The sequence below is a fragment of the Passer montanus genome, unplaced genomic scaffold, assembly GCF_014805655.1.
Source record: "Passer montanus isolate IOZ18808 unplaced genomic scaffold, ASM1480565v1 scaffold63, whole genome shotgun sequence".
Taxonomy (NCBI): Eukaryota; Metazoa; Chordata; class Aves; order Passeriformes; family Passeridae; genus Passer; species Passer montanus.
In genome coordinates this window covers 3290040-3310018 of record NW_024371371.1, presented here as the reverse complement: position 1 = coordinate 3310018, position 19979 = coordinate 3290040, and the positions used below count along the sequence as shown (strand labels likewise).

The 19979-nt window shown below is 38.5% G+C and overlaps 1 protein-coding gene across 1 annotated transcript in view; it reads left to right on the top strand.

Annotated features, from left to right (window-relative positions):
- Positions 1–19251, top strand: part of CAB39 (calcium binding protein 39) — a 41276-nt gene extending 22025 nt beyond the window's left edge. Inside the window, exons 3-9 of the mRNA XM_039727932.1 lie at positions 5745–5909; positions 9664–9782; positions 11872–12040; positions 13037–13096; positions 14804–14869; positions 15685–15828; positions 16645–19251. Coding sequence (XP_039583866.1) covers positions 5745–5909; positions 9664–9782; positions 11872–12040; positions 13037–13096; positions 14804–14869; positions 15685–15828; positions 16645–16833 — 912 coding nt within the window. The 3' untranslated portion in view covers positions 16834–19251. The remainder of the gene's footprint in view (positions 1–5744; positions 5910–9663; positions 9783–11871; positions 12041–13036; positions 13097–14803; positions 14870–15684; positions 15829–16644) is intronic.
- The last annotated feature ends 728 nt before the right edge of the window (positions 19252–19979 follow it).

Below are 19979 nucleotides of genomic sequence, written 5' to 3'. Positions count from 1 at the left end.
GAGCAGACTCCCTGAATTTGTGTCCTCTTCCTGTCCAGTCTGTAGAAATTACTGGAGTGAATTTGGAGTTAAAAGAGAGGTCTGAGCAGTAGCCTTTATTAGAAAAGAACAAACACTTTCTTATGCCCATATCTCAGTATTTAAACATATTTTTCTCTTTCATTATCCCTTTTATTATGGTGATCCTTTCTGCTATATAACTTTTTGGCCTCCTTTGGAGAAGAATTCTGTGCTGGTGGCAGGGTGAGTTCTGTGGCTGGTAGTGGAACAGAAATAGAAAAAGTCACTGTACATGAAGCACAAAAATTGCTGCCTGGTATTAAAGGGGGAGAAGGATGCAAAAGTTGTTCTTGTTTGTATGACTTCACTTTATTAGTGATTGGATGTGTATAAAATACAGTGTGCCTCAGTAATTTTGTCATTGTTGCTGTTTGATCCAGGGGTATGCTTTTGCAGCCTGTCACATATCAATGGTGCAATTTCAGTGCTGGGTCAGCGTGCTAAATACTCAGTATTGGTTATAAAAGTATCCAGTTGGGTTAAGGAACTACCTGCTTTTCTTACAGGCTTTCATTTTTTTATAATATTGGGTTTGCTACCACATGGAGAATGCTCTTTAACAATTTTGTTGCACAATTGGACAGATACAGATTTATAAGAAAATTTGACAAATAATTTCCCCTGGAAGTTGTAAGTGTAATTATGCTTGAACAGAATTCCTCATTTTTTTCTTCAGTGCTTAGGCTGAAATTTAAAACCATTAATGTTTTGTGAGTAGAAACAAAAAATCAAAGGCGGTAATAAAGATTTTTACATCATGGACAGTGTGTGTCCATTCTTTATAAACAAAATGGAAGATATTCTTCAAAATAAAGATGTAAAACAATAGTAATGTCTTGTTCAGTTATGAAACATTTTGCCCTGTAATACTGGAAAATTTATAATCAAAAATCTAAAATTCCAGTGTATCCTAGTTACATGTTAATCTAGCTTTTGAGCTCAGTGAAGACTGGAGAAAAATTAACCAGGTAGTTCTGCAGGTCATTTGAAATGTCCTTTAATCATGTGCTGCTCACTGGGGAGCTGGGCTGTGGCTCCCTTGTCCCACCTCCCTCTGTGCCACAGCCTGGCTGCTTGCTGCTGCAGTGCTGTGCTTAGCAGTAGGCCATGGCTGTCTGTCAGTATGTGGGAAGGGAAATGAGGTGGCAAATGCTTTATAACTGAAGTGTGCTCATCATTTATGCTGTTTGTTCTCCACTGCCTGTGCTCTCTCAGAGGGGGAGCCTGAAGGGAGGGGAATGGAAACCTCTTTTCCCATAAGCAGCACCTACCCATGGTCTACTCCATTAGTTAGTCTTTATTGACATCTCTTCCTCCTCTGGCTGATCCCAGCATTTTTCTCATTACAGTTCACTTGGTGTGTGGCACACATTTACTGTCGTGCAGGTAAATATTTACTTGTGCAATCAAGTTGTTCTTCACTACTCTCTGACCTTGGCTTGACCTGGTCCCAGCAGCTCCCTTTGGGCTGCTGCTGGTTGTTGGACCCTGCTGTGATGCCAGGCAGGCTGGCCCTTGCAGGCATGGTTGGCCTCTCTCCTTGTGTCCCAGCTGTGTGATGGCAGCACCATGAGCTGCTTGGCTCAGCTGTGCCAGGGTGATGCTGTGCCATGCTGCCATAGGTCAGATTTCATTCAGGGAGTTAATGCTGTCATTCACAAAGCAGTAAAATCCTGGATTTGTTACGCATGTGTGTACAATTAATCTGTGGTGAAAGAAGGCTAAAGGTTAAGTAAAGTGCTTGGCCTGCAGTGTGGGGCTGTTACTCAAGGGGTAAAGATGAGAGCCTTTTTTAGGAAGCAGCAGGTGAGACACCATGCTTCTCTTCTAATTGAACTTAGCTCTTCTGTGCTGTCTCCTTGCTAAGTGTTCACTGGAAAATCATGCAATAAGTTTTGGCCTTTCGATGTGCTACTGCACTGATGTAGTTACTAATGCATTTATGGAGTTGTGTGTTTTTGTAAGCGTTTTGAAACCCAGCCAATTTTAGTAGTTATTAAAGTGATGCTTTTCAGTTGTGATAGATACTGCTTTAGACTACTGAAATGATTCACCCAGTAGAGGTTCAAAGCTATATCTGGTTTATCTTTTTGATGGATGTTTTCATTGATAGTGTGGTCTCTGTAACTGCATTATCCCTGTGTAGAGAACCCCCAGGCACTGGGGTTCCATGGGTCTGGAGACTGCCAAGCTCACTGGAAATATTTCAGGACTGGCCATGTGTTCTTTATCTTTTTCTACTGTTCATAAGCCCCAAATAATCCAGCTGTACAACTCTAGATAGAATATTTGGGGTTTGCACTGCTTACCATTTGAGGAAATACTAAATTTTAGGGTATTTCACTGATCTTTCCAGAGTCTGCAATAAACCATAGCTATAAAGACATGTAGCTATTCTGGTGTAACAGTCATATGTGTGACTTCATGGTGTCTGCTTTTATTTTTAAATAATATCTTTCTGTCCTTCATAAACATAGAGAAGTAAGTACTTTCTTTATTTTTCTTGCTTTACATTTAACTTTTATAGTGTGGCTTGTCCTCAGAGGGTAATAATTTTCTGGCACCATTAAATTTCAAATATGACTTGCCGTGAAATTTTTCTCTAAAATTCAGGTTGCTCCTAATCAGTGTTGAGAGCATATAAATACAGATGTTAATACTTAAAAAATAAAAATCTTAACGTATAAAATATATTCTGTTTTATATATTCTTATATAAAATATATCTTATGCTCTCTATAAAATACATGGAGAGTATAGATGTTCTGTATGTATAAAGTACATCCTGGTCGTATGTTGTACTGGGGTATATTTTCTATATTTGTACATATGTTGTCTGATTGTTCCACTTTTGATCTGGATTTTTGGATGAGCCTCATTGTGTATTTTGATCTTTGTCTAGAGATTTTTTTCCCCTCTTAAAAGAGAGCAGTGCATTAGGCAGTTTAGATCTCAGTATCTTAGAAAAATCTTGCTAGTAATGCTAGCCAAGCTTCTCTTATCTTCCTTGATTTTATTTGTTTTTAGTGTTTTTTTACTTGGCTCTTCACACCAATATTTAAAGTAGCATTATATTTTTCAGTGTAACTATCTAAATTCCATTCTGCATCTGAAATGGCAAAAATAGGTCTGCACATCTTGTATTTGGAATATGTCTGAGAGTTCATGGAATGTGCAAGAGTAAGGAGGTTCTAGAAATTTGTCCGAGTTCATTTCTAGTCCTTTGGATGTTGAATTTTAGAGCAGAAGTGTAAGGATATTCTATTTTATGGAAGTGTAGTGCATTGATAGACATTGATTACTGATAAAATACTTCCAGAAAACCTTAGTTTCCAGAAGATACCCAGAAATGAGGCCGGAGTGATGCAAGGCGGGTGCTTTGGTGCGTGGTGGTCAGACTCTGGTACAGGTTGCCTGGAGAGGTGCTGGAGTGTCCATCCACGGGGCTGTTGGAGCATGGCTGGCCATCAGCCCAGCCAGCTTGGCAGGGCTGAGGTGGCTCTGCCTCCAGCATCCTGGTGGCCTCCTGAGGTACCTTCCAGCTTAAGCTGTGCTGCTTCTTAGGGATGTGGTTTAGTGGCAGCCCTGAGCTTAAGGGACTTTCCCAACCTCAGTGATTCAATGGTTTTGTGTCTCTAAGTGCTGCTTCCCACTAAAGCTTCGTGCCATGCCAAGTTCCAGTGAAGGACATGCAGGTGGTCTTGACAGCTGTGAAGGGCACTGAAGTCCTCTGTCTCTTACTGAAGTTCCCAAGCTCTATGTTCATGTTGGACTAGAAGGCTTTTTGGTTTTTTTAAGTGCTCAGTGTTTGGAAACACAGCATTATTTTCTGCCTGGTTTGCAAGCATTCCCATTGCTGGTGTCTGTCTTGGGCTGGTGGTGAGGGAGAGCTCTAGTGTGATTATTAAAGTTTTGGGGTTGGGAGGCTTGTCCTCTTCCCTGGCATTTTGCTAGGACAAATTCTCCACTCGCCTTCTTAATTACAGGCATGTCCTCAATACTGCCATGGTTTTAGCTGAAATAGGCAGTTACTTGAGCTGCCTTTCTTCCTCTTTCATCTTGCTTTCTACATTAGTATGCAGGGACAGACTTTGCTTCCTCTTCCCTTGGTAGCCATCCTTCAAAGATATCTCTTCATATCTCCATGTCTGACAGATGTCCCTGTTCTTCTGCAAGAGAGCTGTTTCCTCTGAATTTCAGAGAACAATTGTGTGGTGTAATTCTGCTCCAGCATGGTGAGCTGCTGTTCCCATTTCACCTCTTCAGGAGCTGGTGTGAATCAAAGTGGTCTTACTGAGCACCTGCTTCTTGCTGGCTTACCAGCAGTGCACAGAAAATCCCTTGGGATTTCGATTGAGGAGGAGACAACTGTGACTAGGAACTGAAGTAACAGGAAGAGGGAGGCAGCAGGGAGTGGAAAGTTGTGGAGGAGCTAAAAATGATACAGAGCTTCCTTAAAGGTCATGGAATCCTTGCTTGCATACCTAGCAAAGCTGGAATGGCTTTAGCTTGAATAGTGCATGGGTCATGCTGATCCCAAGCCTCTCTGGATAAAAAGCACAAATGAGAAATCTTTTCACACAGCCTTTACAAGACTGGCAATATCCAGAAAGTGGTAATTTTTTCACTTTATTAATTTTCCGTGAGCTATCAATCATGAATACTTTACATTAAAGTGTATGCATACTTTGTTGGCAAGTTCATCTAATTACTAAAAATCAGTGCACTTACAAACCATTCAGACTTTTTAGGCATGTGAAGAACCATTATAATTAAACCAGCTATTTATGCATTTTCAGCATTTTGCCCCCAAGCTTAGTAAACGTACATATTGAAAGGAGTAGTCCTTTTTTTGGTCCAATACAACTACGTTTCAAGATTCAGACGTGGGTGTTTAGAAGTATTCTTGTTGATTTGTGTTTTATTTGGTTGTGAGATAACTGTGTTTCCACTGCTAAATGCTGCTCTAGCTCATCCTGGGTGCTTAGGAATTCCTCACAAGTGACAAGTCAGACCTGTCTGGCTTCTGTAAAGTGGGCTTCAAGCAGGGAAGGATTTTAGATGTTTAATTGTGTCCTTTTGAATGGATCTCTTTCTGGGTCTGTTGGCCAGGTTGTTCTTGTGTGCTGAGATAACCTGAAAGTTGGAGCTAGTTCTCCTTGAGGTTTTGTTTGTTGGAAAGACTTCACCCACAGTAACTAGAATGGGAGCCTAGTATTTGGCAAAACCTGATGTGTGCAAAATCTGCAGGAGGGATGTGTTTGGTGTCTCTGAGCAGTTCCCTAGGCACAGGCATAAGGTTCCATGTCATGTTTTCCACTCTGATCCTACACAACTGTTTTACTGAATGGAAATTTTGTCAGGTTCTTTTCATTCTATTGCTGTTCTTTAGGGGATTTTTGAATGGGAAGTTAAAAGGCAGTAAAAAGGAAGAGATTTTTACCTTTGGTAACTAAATTGTGTATGTCTTGCCTGTGCTTTTTATGTTTTTTTTTTTTTTTTTAAATACCAGTCTCATAACAGTCTTATTTGCAGAAAGAATATCTATTGTTTTTTACCAGATTGTCATTTCCTGATTATTCCTCCCCCCAATGGAAGTTTGCAGATGTTAAGAATAAAGGAGTGTGCAGTCAGAAAGACAAATGACATTGTTCTCTAACTGTATTGTTTTCCCATTTTCTTTAGGCGACGGAGGAGGTCTCAAAAAACCTTGTTGCCATGAAAGAAATCTTGTATGGCACAAATGAAAAGGAACCCCAAACAGAAGCTGTGGCACAGCTTGCTCAGGAGCTATACAACAGTGGTCTTCTTAGTACCCTAGTAGCTGACTTGCAGCTCATTGATTTTGAGGTAAGAGAGAAGGTTTGACACTTCTTACATTCTTTGTGTTAAAATGAACACATCTGAATTCCTGCCACTTTAATTGATTAAGATATTTCAGTCTTCAGCTTTTATTCTGTGGTTATGAAACATCCATTAGAGACTGTTCCAAACTGCATAGCAGATTGAGCAGTTATGGAAGATGAAGTCTGTGAATTTAGACATATAAACAACACAGATTTGAAGCAGATAAACTTTCAATCTGGTGGTACAGTTCTGTTAAAATTATGGAATAATTCTGAATTGTTGTGTACACAGAAGGGTTAATCTCTTAGTAGTAATCCCATAGCAAACACAAACCTTAATACTGCAAGATGTATCTATATGTTCATCTTGCTGCATCAAATTGCTAGGAAAAGTAATAGAATTATTGTAACATTTATAAAAAGTTTAAATACATAATTTAAAGTTGTTAGTTTTATTAATAGTCCAGTATTTCTCTCTTTTTTAGAAACAAGTGATGCAACCTTTTTGGTTTCCCTGTCTTTTTTTCTGTTTATTAAAAAAACAAACCCAAGTTTTTATTGATCAATTCAAAATAGCAATACTTGCTTGTATTTAAAGGTATCTCTCCACAAGCTTCTGTGGCATTTGTCACCACATTACATGGAATAATTTAGCACCATGGAGAAAAATCTTATTTAGGTATGAGATGTTGCAGTACAATTGGATTTTTCTCTTTTCCCTGAGGTCTCTCAAGAGGCATATGGTTGTCTAGGAAAGGAGCCAAATCCATGCATCTCACTCACAGCCTCAACCATAAAGATCATCCCTCTTAAGATTGCTTAAAAATGGGATTGTTCATAAACAAGTTGCTCACAATACAAACACAACAGTTTAAAGTCCTATTGTAATTTGACATTCCAAAAACAATGGCTTTCTTCCCTGTTCTTTCTTCTCTCCCCTCCACCCCACCCATAACTCCCTCTGATTTGTGTTTAATTGTAATACAGTGGTATTTTTTCCCTACCCACACAAGTGTTTATACCATACATAAAACATTCAGGTTGTTAAATAAGCAAGGAAACCTGGGAAAGCTGAGAGAGAATGCTCAACTGGGATGGCCTTTAATTGCTGAAGAAAGGAAATCATGAAACGTCATCTGGATTCTGCTGACCTCTAGATTGGTATCAGCCTGGTGTTTACTGAGCCCAGTTATTAGCAAAGGAAACCTTCATTATCTTCTGGTAATGAAGAATGGGAAGGATTTGCACAGGCTTGCTCTCATTAGGGAGAACTGTGCTTTTCATTAAGAGGACATGGAAAGATTGTGAGTTGTTTCCTGCCTGTGGCTCTTGTGCTGCTTTGTTTCAGGAGGATGTGATGGTTCCCCTTGGAGGGAGAACGAGTCATTCACTGCTTTCTAGGCTGGACCACATCTGCTTTTTATGGCTGGAGCTGGCACTGTCCAGCTATTGCTGTTACCTAGAGTTAATGTCAACACACCTGTGCTCCAGATGTGCTCCAGATGTGCTCCAGCTTCCCAGCTGTTACAAAGCCACTCAGATGTTGCCTTTGATATCCCAGATGTCTGTATGGGTTTACTGCATTTGAAGCAATTATTCCATTACTGATCAAAATACATATTTGATTTTCTGGTGGTTTTTAAACTTGAAGAATGGGTCTGGAATTTTTTCTTTCTGGTTTCCCACCACAGCTGCAGGTTATTCAGTGACAACCTAAACTTTTTTCCCTTTCAGTCTCACTTCTGAAGAAGGTTTCCTTGTAGAACAGGAATAGACAGGGATTGTTCGTTGTGTCTTTAACTGTCTCAAATCTTGTGCTTGAATCTGAATTGCTGTGGTGAAAACAACCCATAGAAAAGTAAGAAGTAAAAGCTAGAAAAATAACAAATTGGATGTTTAAATGAAGAAAACTGTAATTGCCCAGTTCTTGCCTTGTGCCCAGGCCTGTTTAAAGTGTTGTCCTTCCCTGGAAGCTTGCTTTCCATTAAAGCAGTCAACACAACCATCTCCTTACCAGTCCTAACACTTACCAGTTATCTCCTTGCTGGTTTGCACTGATAGAGATGGTGCCCCTGGTGAAACTGCGTGTCTTGTTCTGTTGTTTTGGGATTCTTTAAATGCAGAATTAAAAACCCACCCAGAACAAAACTGCCTTTTGCCCAGGGGAGCTGAATCCTTCTGCTGAGAGGACAATACAAGCACAGTGTGCCTCTCACCTCTGGCTGTTGTGACTGTTGGCCTTGTTGGGCCATGAGGTCACTTGGCAAGGCACAAGAAAGTGACAAAACCTGGCTGTGGGGTTGCAGTGTGCCGCAGGCAGCTCAGGGAGGGATAAGAAGGAAATGCTGTTCTTGCTGGGACTGCGAGGCAAACGCAGCGCTGGTGAATGGGAGTTGATGATTATATTATGTGGAGTTTGAGTCAAGCAATTCCTGCAAACAGTGCTCTACTCATTTCAGAACAAAGAGTTCTGGTGTTGTTTTGGGCTGGCTTTCAATGGAATTGTAATTGAGAAAACAAGGGTTTACAAACAATCTCTTATATCCTGAAAACAACACTCCAGCAAAACTGTCCATGGTAATTCACAAACATGCCATTTGCAAAACTCCAGTCCTCCTACGTTTTCATAAACATTTCATTTTTTCTCATGCAGTCTTTTTTACACTGATTTGAAAACTGAAAGGATTTTAAATAATTGATGATGTTTTTAAAATTCTTGCTAGTTAAATAAGCCCTGCATTTTACTCAAAAGCTTCCTGGTGTTACTCAGGAGATTTACAGCACAGCTAGAGCCTGTCAAGAAACATTATATACATCTAGGTTTGGTGTAGAACATTCAGGGAACCTGTAGGTGGAGTTGCTTAACAGGCCTTTATTTGCAGGTCCAAGTTTAGTACAAGCTGGCCTGGTCTTTTTCTGGAGTAGATCTGATAACACATAATCCTGAAGGTCTCTTTGTGCAGTCCAGAGTGGACAGCAGTTAATTGCAGAAATTTGGCTTTTAAATGGTGCATGTGAATGAGAGCGGAAGATGTTTATGTTTATAACCACCTTTTTGTTAGATGTCTACCAGTTTGTCATCTTCAGAGGAAATAAACAGGAGATGTGTATTTATTCAACAAAAAACATTTCCAGTTCCTTTGACGCTGTCTGGCGCTATGCTTGTGAATTTTTTTGTGTATAATTTGTGCTGAATTCCAGCATCCTGGTCTTATTTATACTGCTGCTGTGAATTGAAAAATGTGAGACTTGCATTTTAGGTCAGTGGATGATTTCTGTGTATATTATTCACTCATTTATTTATTCCACTTCCATAAGTTGCAGTTCTAAGTTGGATGTTAACACTGCAGTTGGAAACGCTCTGCACACTCTTAATGGTGGCATTGTGTGTCCCTAGACAAGGGGAGAGGATAATGGAATGTTGAAGAATACACTTCCAGGCAAGAGCACAGTTAAAAACTGTCATGCTGTTAGCAAAATCAAATATCAAATAAGCCCAGGAGATTGATGCTACATCAGCTGGCTTTACTTCTGAATGTAAATTCCCCGTGATCTGCCTGCAACGTGGTGTCATGTTTTGAGTGCTTTGGCATATTTGAAATGGGCATAAAGAAAAAGAATCTGGTCAAGATCAGAGTATGGAGGCTGCCTGAACTGCAGAACCCCCAGTACAGCTGCACAAGGTGATGATAATGTTTCATTGTTAACTTGCCTGTGGACTTCCATATTTTGTGTTTAACTGCTGATGTTTTTGACAGGGCAAGAAAGATGTTGCGCAAATTTTCAACAACATTCTCAGAAGACAAATTGGTACAAGAACTCCCACAGTTGAATACATCTGCACTCAACAGAATATCTTATTCATGCTATTAAAAGGGTATGTGCACTGTGAAGCATAAATATGCTTTTACATGAAATAAGGGCTTTTTAAATGCACAGAGAAGCAGTGAGTTCTGACATGTTTGCTCTTCCTTTGCTATATGCTTAGTTTTGTTTTCTTTTTCTTTGGTTTTGGGGTCTGTAATTTCCCTAAGTAAAGGAAAATTTAAGTAACAGAACCCCAGCCATCTACTTTTGCATGAAATACAACTGAAAATTCTGAACTGTTAGTACTCTGAAGTGCTCTTACTGGGCTAGTAAGATGTTTTCCTTTCAGTATGCTATTTGAGCCTTTTTAAACTATTCTCCTGTGAACTTACTCATTAACAGTTGAAGGCTGTTCTTTTTCCTTTTAACCACAATAATTTTCAGTTTGCTGGCCTGTCTTAGACTTCTTATTCGTAGTGATTTATATTGCTGTATTGACACAAACACACCACCACAAACCTGACCAAAAAAAGAATGATCCATGGCATATTGTGTCAGACAACTGTTTATTCCTCTCTTCTTGGAATATCTGGAGTGCTGGATATTGGAGAGTCCTGCCATACTGAACACATGTAGAGCTGCAGCTCCCAAACATGAAAGCAGAAAATAACTGCTTGCATTTCTAATAACTTTAATTAAGAAAGTTCTGAAAATTGCAATTCCACTTGGATATTTTGGGATAGACAAGCTCATCAAACATTAATAAACAATTTAAAAAAATACAGCTATTAATAAATCTGACTACAGCTTCTGGGTAAGCTTGCTGTAGTTGAGGAGCACTTATTCCACTTACTGGGATAACTCAAGGGTTTATGAAAGGGCCACTCATCTCAGTGGGATATGCCTGTTGGTGGCATTACTTGCCTGTAATGTCATTTAAATGTCAGAGGGACAAAAGAAAATATTAGTTGTGACATAATGCAGAAGAAATTATTGGTTCAGTGTGCCTTCAAAATAATTTACAAAAGAAGGCAAAGATACTTGAGGTGCAGAGAGAGAAAACTGCTTTTTCAGCATGTTCTCATTGGTAAGTGGTTGAATGGGGGCTGCCACAGATTGGTGCTCACTTTTAGTCTGTGTTGTCACACTTCAGAGAGCTTTATCCTCACAGGGGTTATTGAAACTCATATAAGTCAGGTTGTTTGAAATGGGCATTTAACAACTTGCATGTTACATCTGATATCCAACTGAGACAAATTTAAGTGAATTAAATCTGTGGCATGAATTGCAAAATGTTCGGTAGATTTCAAATCTCCATGACAGGATGAATGGGAGAGTATTGCAGGATTTAATGAAAATTATTTCAGTTTTTTTTTTTAATAGGGTAATGTAGTTAATGCTCAGTATGCACAATGATACTTTTCTCCTCAAATTGTGGGGAATTTGAATTGGCTTCCACTGGTTTAGGAGGCAGGATTCTGGAGGTGTGAGGCAGGAAGGCATGTGAGAGGCTGTGACTGCTCCAGAAGCTGGAACCCATGATGTGCAGAGCAGCAACTGACGCTGAAAAATGGTTTAATGGAAGAGGAGATCTGAATTTATGTCCAGTGTTGTTAACCCCTCATGCTCACATGGAAGGTTTTATGTAAATTGCTGTCATGTTTAAGCATGCAGCTTTCAAGGCAAATCATTTACTGCTTTTCCAGATGTCTGCAATCCCACCAATGTGGAACAAGAAAACCGATTTTGAGAGCAAAAAAAGTATTTTTATTTAGTTGTGTAAACAAAAAAGTACATGTATTATTTATAATAATATAAAGTATAAAATATAGTATGATATAAAAAGTATAAAATATTTTATAATAATATAAAATACAATTACTTAAAAAAATTATTTAGTTTGTGAAAATTCTTTGAATTTGCTACAATTGTAACCGGCAGCTATTTCAGCAGTATTTAGTTGAAATATTTTAAAATGGAGTTTAATGCAGGAATAAGTACCTCTCATTTTTATGGGTTTGTTTACTTGATAGTACTGAACACTCTAATTAACAATGTGCTGCTGCAGTGCTTACTTGTGAACGTTTATAAATTTAATTAAATGTAAATTTTTTAAATTTATAAATTCATAAAGAATCTTTGCTGGGTTTTGTGACTAGGTACGAATCTCCAGAAATTGCTCTGAACTGTGGGATAATGCTTAGGGAATGCATCCGGCACGAGCCACTAGCTAAAATCATCTTGTGGTCAGAGCAGTTCTACGACTTCTTCAGATACGTGGAGATGTCGACGTTTGACATCGCGTCCGATGCATTCGCCACCTTCAAGGTAACGTCCTCAGCCTTGGAACTGGTGCTTCTGGCTTGATTCTTTTAAGATTTTCTAGGCCTGTTTTATGTTCTTGTAATGAACTTTCTCACACGCTTGCTGTAAATAATTTACTGGTTTGCATTCTTTTATGGAGGAGGAGGAATTTGATGGACTGTTGGTTTGTCCAGTGTCATTGGAGAGGTGGCACTTTCACCCTCCAATCTACTGTCACTTCTAGAAATACAATAAATGCTAGAGTCAGAAAATAAAAAGCCTTTTTTACCTTAGAGCAGCGAGTCCATGTCGTGTTGTTTCGTGTCCTATAGTGACACTTCTGTGTTTCTCTGCCTTGTGCACCCACTGCTGTGAGTGGTGTTCTTGGCAAAACAAGCCTTGACAGAGGGGAAGAAAATAGGTGTGATGTAGATGGGTGAGCTGAACACTGTTCTTCCTTATTTCTCAGAATGCAAAGCACACCTGTGCATACACACAGTACCTCTGATCCCCAAAATCTTGTTCTGGAGAGTGAGCTGTATCATGCATTACCTGAATGCAGGTGTTCTCCCAGTCTGTGTCAGTTCAGCTCCTCCTGTGCTCCTCCTGAGGATATCTGATGCTGTTGCTTTGTCTGGGGAAATTTTCTGTGGCCCAATTTTTGTGTCCCTAAAATAATCAGTTGTGGGGACAATAAGCATAATATTAATCAAGATCAAATGGTGGGTCTTAACCTCAGTTGTGTGTAGCTGTGTGCAGAGTGTGGCCTTGATCCATAAATAGCTCTCTTCAGTGATAATTTCACAGGCTGTCTCTCTGAGAATTAAAGTTAACTCATCACAGATCTTTCCTAAGCAATGCCAAGATCCTGAGCAGTGTCCAGGTAATTGCAGTCAGGTCCTAAAATAGCATGTTTAATGAAATAGCAGAGTTTTGGATTGAATGTCTTACGTGTGTGAGAATGTCTTTGTGCTGTTTAAATACTTTTAGTGACAGTACTGGGTTTGTGCTTTCTTACAGGATTTGCTTACAAGACACAAGTTGTTAAGTGCAGAATTTTTGGAACAACATTACGATAGGGTGAGCAGACACCTTTTCATATTTAGAGCTCTCTGGTACTGTGTATTTTATTTGAAGAAATCTGTTTTATTCCTTGTTTAGCTCTGGTTTTGGGGATTTCCACACAATATTAAATCAACTGAACTTGGGGTTCAGTTCCTCCCCGCTAAAGCCAAAACAAATAATGTTAGAGAGTTTCATTTATCCTGACATTTTCAGCTACATGACTTAAATCCTTTTTGCCTTTCAACAGATTATTTGGAACCAGTTCGACATTTAAGTGTTTAAATCTTACTCTGGTTAAAACTCACAGACTTCACAAGCAATTAAAAATAAAAAACAAAAACAAACCTGACAAACTTGGAATCATACTGATTTTTAAAGGTTTGTCTCCAGGCATGTTCACTAAATCACAAATACCTCCTCTGAGTGACTCAGCTTTAAACAGGAGACAAAATTATTCTCTTTTTGACTACTTGCTTTAGCCCTGAAATACCTACTTAATAATGCTTTAGGCACTGTTGGGAAACCAGTTAAGAGGCTCTGAGAAATTAGATGTGCAGAGTTGGTACTTAGCTCACCTCTTCATCTACATTGAAGCAAATTTCTTCTTGCTGTGAAATCATATCTGAAACTTTTAAGAGATTTTGATAAATGTATTTCTAAAAAGTCAAACTGTATTTAACAGTGTTACTGCCATGAAACTTAAGACTACTCATGAATAGTAAAACTTGACAATATTAAAAAACCCTAAAGAGTGTGCAAGGTAAATGTTTATTTTAGTCCTGCCTGACTCGGTGATGTCCTCACATTTTGACACACTGAATGGCAACTCCACTTGGTCACTCGGGCATTTGTAAAAAACCCTGCACAAACTGAAAAATCAGTTTGCTCTGGTGAGTGCAAGACATCAGTCTTACTCTGAATGTGGTTCTGTGGGAGCCAGCCTGGCTTCTCCTCCAGAGGGAGCCCGTGCTGTGCTTTCCAGGGTGTCCCTGGGAATTGGGAGCTGTCCCCTCAAACACTCCCTGGTCCCACCCCCTGCCACGGCACCGACAGCAGATTGCTCACAGCTCCATCCAGCCTGGCCTGGGACACCTCAGGAATGGCTGTCTCCCTGATTTAAGTTTTTCTAAGCCTTCTGATGTTTACATTCTTGCAATGAACTTTCTCACACACTTTCTGTAAATAACTTATTGGTTTGCATTCTTTTATGGAGGAGGAGAAATTTGATGGACTGTTGGTTTGTCCAGTGTCATTGGAGAGGTGGCACTTTCACCCTCCAATCCACTGTCACTTTTGGAAATCTATAAATGTTGGAGTCAGAAAATAAGCTTCCCTTTTTTACCTTGAGAAGGCAAAAAGCGTGTCCGCATCGTGTTATTTCATGTCTTACAGTGACAGATGGGGCAGCCACAGCTGCTCTGGGCAGCCTGTTTTGGTAATAAATAATGAGGAAACTCCTTCCACTGCCCTGTGGTCTAAACATTAAAGTCTCTTGAAAGAGTAAATACATATTTTTTTAAAGCTTATTCAGTGTTTAACTTTGTATGTGCTTTAAAAGCCTAAGTAGTGACAACGTAGTGACTTACAGGAACCTACTGAGGTTTCAGATTCTGTTTGGTTTTGTTAGGGATTTGTCTCTTCTCCACTTTGTTGCAGTAATTTGGAAGAAGATGCCTATGATGCTTGAAAAAGTCCTAACCCTTCTCTTTATTCTGTGTTTAGTTCTTCAGTGAATACGAGAAGTTACTTCATTCAGAAAATTATGTGACAAAGAGACAGTCACTTAAGGTAAGGCAATTTTATTTTCTTCTTAAATGCAGAGAGATTCCCTGTATTTTCAAGGTGAGTTAACTTTATTTGAAATGGCTTCTGTAACATTCTTGAATAGTATTTGTTTTCATTCTTCAGACATTTTAATTCTTGGGATCAGCTTCTTTTGTCCAGTTCTTATATATTTTAGTGTCCAACACAGACCAAAGTAATTTCTCTCCCTATGAAAAATTGGCTCCTCAAATTTCTTTATTTTTGTTGATTTTTTTCCCTTCAGCAAGTCTGGTTACATTTAAATAATTTAACAAAGATACACATGATGTGCCTAAAGCCATCATTCAAGTAGGTAAGAAATAGTGAACATAAATGTAATGCAGAGCTTGAAGTAAAGGTGATCTTTGTGAGCAAAACCCTTCTAAACCCTTTAGGTAGCAAAAGACCAGCCAATATTTCATTTGATGTACTAACCTGTTTTATTGGGGTTTTGGTTTTTATTTAAAGGTCATTCTTTCTATGCTGAATAGCTTCTGTATAAGTGGAAAAAATAGTGAAGTAATGGAGGAAAAAAGGAAAGACTTTCCAATTCATTGCAAGGGGGAATAAGTGTGATTTTTCACTTTCTGAGGAAAAGGAGAAACTGTGTCGTTGAAATAAGGGGAAAATGCACCTGCACATGGAAATTTAGGGCACTTAGTTCTTTTGCTGCTTTATCTCCTGACCACTGTGCTGCATTCACAGAGCACCACACCACTTCAGGGGGTCTGAAAGCATTCACATACAAGTTCAATCTTCTGTTAGTAGTTTTTTCATTTTTCATTCTTTTCTGCCTTCAGCTTCTCGGTGAATTGTTACTGGACAGACACAACTTCACAATTATGACAAAGTACATCAGTAAACCTGAGAACCTCAAACTAATGATGAACCTTCTACGAGACAAGAGTCGTAACATTCAGTTTGAGGCCTTCCATGTGTTCAAGGTATGTTACAAAAGCCCACCATGAAACAGAAGGAATCTGACCAGGAGTTGTTTAGTTGAGTAAACTGCTTAGCTGAGCCTAAGTGGAGCTTACCTTAGTGTCTGCTAAGTGATTAAATAAAGGGAGCACTGATGTTTGCTTGATTATGATCCATCTTTACAAATAGATATCTTGGTTATCTTTTGAAAACCGTTCAGAAATCACTTAGGGACTTCCATGTGATTGTCAGAATAACATCTCGCAGAAACTTTTGGAATTGAATGCATGAAGATAAGGAGGAATGCATGAAGATAAGGAGGAATGCATGATTCCTTACAAAATCCTGGCATTCTAAAGTGGTTTTGTCACACTGCATGATCTCTGAAGGACAGCACTGTTTCAGTCAGGTCACCTGAACTGTAATTTGAACATTATGACAGATGGCTTCTGACTTTGCAGCAGACAGGCAGCTAAGAGTTATACCTTGAGGTCTAAAAGTTTGCAGTGAAGTGTGAGATTCCCATCAGATGCTGCACATGATACGAAACCATGCATTTGCCATAGAATTTAACCATAAAGTGTCTTCAGTGCTTTCTGCAGAGGCTGTTGAGGCCGGTCACCTCCCACAGACTAGATTTACTTTGGTGCTGATTTTCAGCTTATGCCCTGATTTTAAAAAAAGTAATTTTATTAAAAAACCTGCAGTTTTTTTGGTGTGATAGTGGGATAATTAAAACATAGTTTTAATTTATCATCATCAGTATTTTGTTAGATAATATTTTTTAACTTAATCTTTGTTTCTCACTGTTGTGCTCAATGTCTTTTATTTTCTTGCAGGTGTTTGTAGCCAATCCTAACAAGACACAGCCTATATTAGACATCCTTCTAAAGAACCAGACCAAACTTATTGAGTTCCTCAGCAAGTTTCAGAATGACAGGACCGAGGATGAACAATTTAATGATGAGAAGACCTATTTAGTTAAACAGATCAGGGATTTGAAGAGACCAGCACAGCAAGAAGCTTAAACTCCAATAAACCTTTAAAATATTAAACCCAAATTCAGCATTTGCTGTTAGATATTCAGCATCAGGCACTCTTATCGATTCATGAGGAACATTACTGCTAATCTGCTGTTCAGTGAACGGTTTTTGTTTTTCTCTTTTCATTTTTAGTCCAAGTTGAGAAACATAGCTGCTGCTTTCTTGCACAATGTGGACTTTCTTGATATTTGTGTCATTTCAGAATTCAAAGACACTGCTTGTTTTAGGAGTCCTGAAAAGAAAGATTCTAGGTTCGTGACAGCAAACATATAGATACTAGTTTGGTCTAGGAGAGAAGGTATTCATGTAGTTAAGTAACAGGTTGCATGCTTGCAAATCTGAATAAATCTGTATGTTTGCACTTAACCTTGTTTGAGATAATGAGCACAACGTGACCTGTGCATACCTGGCACCATAGTATAAGATTATATGCCTTGATTTAAAACAAAAAAATGTGCAGTGCTTTATTTGTAATCAAAGGGGAAATGTATCTAAGATGTGAGCTTATTGGGATAAACAGTTGTCTTGCAAATAAACTGATATTGAAACTTAGCAACTTTTAAAAGAGTGAAATCTCAAGGTTGATAAGGAAAATGTATATATGCCTTTCACCGCTTTATAGAATTTTTTTGGACATGATTTGATTTTTCTGAGACTTGACTTGTAAACTTGGAAATATGTTCTAAGGGTTTTTGTTAATTTTTCTTTAAAGGTATTTCAGACAGTAGACCTAGCAGTGACATTTTGCATTTCATTTCAACAATGCTTGCTGGTTTCTTTTGTATATAACTCCTAGGCTGCTCATTTCTTTAAAATATGATTTAATTTGTACAGCAGAGGAATGTTATTGTATTAGTCTGTAACTATTACCTAATATTGAGTTTTGCAAAATGAATGCTCATATGTAATTGAATACTTCAGATCACATGGAAATGCTGATTTAACAATCTTAAGTACTGCAGCATTTAAAAGGAAACGAACACCCAAACCCAAACAAATTCTTTGTATTCACGTATCTAATGGGGTGCCATCAATTAGGGTAGACTGAAACAGAGAACTGGAACCCTTTCTGCTATGTTCTTAGCAGGTAATATTGGCCTTATTTAATTACACTAGCATTGTGCTCACCAGCTCTGCAAATGGCAAGGATTATGCTAAATTAATATTGATTCCTCTGACTTGTGGGGAGCCTGCAGTGCGTCATTTCTTACAGTAAATAACTCAGTACAATAGTTGTTTGAGTGATTTCATTCCCTCCGACCTCGAGAAGCAATTTCATAGGTGTCCTAGGATAACAAAATGATCTCATTTTTGTTGATTTTGTTCTTCATTGCTGCAAACTATCAGTATTTATAAAAACAGAAAACCCAACTGATTTTGCACCATGTTTTTGTTACTGTGACCATACAAAAGGAATCTACTAAATATAGCTAAATGATGTTATTAAAATTGTATCTATCCATCATATAGTAACGCTGAGATCACAACCAAGCAAAAACTCATGGACTGGGGTCTGGAAGTTCCAATTCTGCATGACTGAATGATTGTGAATGCTACAGAAAATGTTTCTTGCTTCCTGTCCTCTTCCCATTTGAAATATTTCACAATCAGTGATGTTTGAACTGATTTGAAAGCCTTCACAAGGAAAATCCCAGAGCTCCAGAAAATTGAGTGTTTTCACTCGGTTGGTTAAAACTGCTCTTAACATTAGAATTGATCTTTTAAAGGTTCTTAACGTGTCCTTTGCAAACAGAATCATTTTGCTTACAGGAAAGAAAATAGCTGACTCTTCCCAGAGATGCCAGGCAGAGCTGGCATGAGGTGGTGTTGTAGCTCAGTACTAACTGTCTGTTATATTTTGGTTTATCATAGCTGAGTGGAGGAAACATTATTTGTCAAGTTACTCACCATAACATGTAAGGCTTCCTCTTCAGAAAGATGTAGACGTGCTAAAGATTTCTATGTGTAAAGAAGTGAAAACATTTGGACTGGGATAGAGGTTTCTCTATATTAGGCCTTGGAATCAATGGCTATGGTGACTTTTTTAATATGTGGAAACATTTGAATGTTGGCTTTCGAAAAGAAGTTGTATTTAAATTAAAGCTCCTTCGATGTGCTGTTCATATTAAAAAACTTGTTCTGGAAGTGGTTTCTTATCTGCTTGAAGGCTTAAGGGTATTACCAAAACATATTTAAATGCAAGCTTTTTTTTTTTTTTTCTTTTTTTTTCTTTTTTCTTTTTTTTTCTTTTTTCTTTTTTTTTTTTTTTTTAATAATAAGAGATGTATACAATTGTAATTCTATTTCCGTGGTAGCATTTCATTTCTCCTGAGGAAAATGTTTCGTACCCAAAAAATCTGGCTGGCCCCATAATTTAAATTAAAATAAAATTTTGAAGAAAAATGTGTGTTCTTTACTGTATTACTGTAGAGGATCATTTTCTTGTGGATGTGTATCAGGTCTCCCTTATTGCCTTAGAATGGCTCAGCTTTCTTCCTTTTAAATATGAAATAATTTTAAGTCATGAGAAACTCTGGCTCGCACAAACATTTTAAAAGAATTAAGATAAAGTGCAGTATTAAAGATGCAATCAATTTTAATTCATTGTTGGTAGCCTCCCTTGCTTTGTTGTATTATTATTGCTGATTCTATTTCTTATTGGCTATGGCAAAGAGGAGATGCTGTTTCCTGCATTGTGGCTGGAGGCAGGATCTGATAGGGTTGGTTGATACATTTTTGGTCCTTCCCTTTTCTCTGATTTTCAGGAGCTGAGTCTGTAATTGGTCGCCGGTGTCTCCTCACTGCCTCTGGAGCTACTCTCACAGGTAATGTGTTTGCCCCAGCTGATGCAGGTGGCAAACATCAGGAGAGAGTTGTGTTCTGAACAACATTCAGGAGCTTTTGCTGCAGGTTCTGCAGGTGGTTTTGTTCAGCAACATTCCTGAACAAGAAGTTGCCCTTCAGGAACATAATTACTTTGCAGACAGAAATATTTGGTCTTTGATAGCCCCCACTAGAGACCCCACCTGTTTGAGCCTCTGTAGAAAATGTTGGCATTTCTCTTCCTCACAGACAGGAAGATCCCAGATTGCAGGGGGAAGGGGTAATTAGTACAGATAGTCAGACAAATG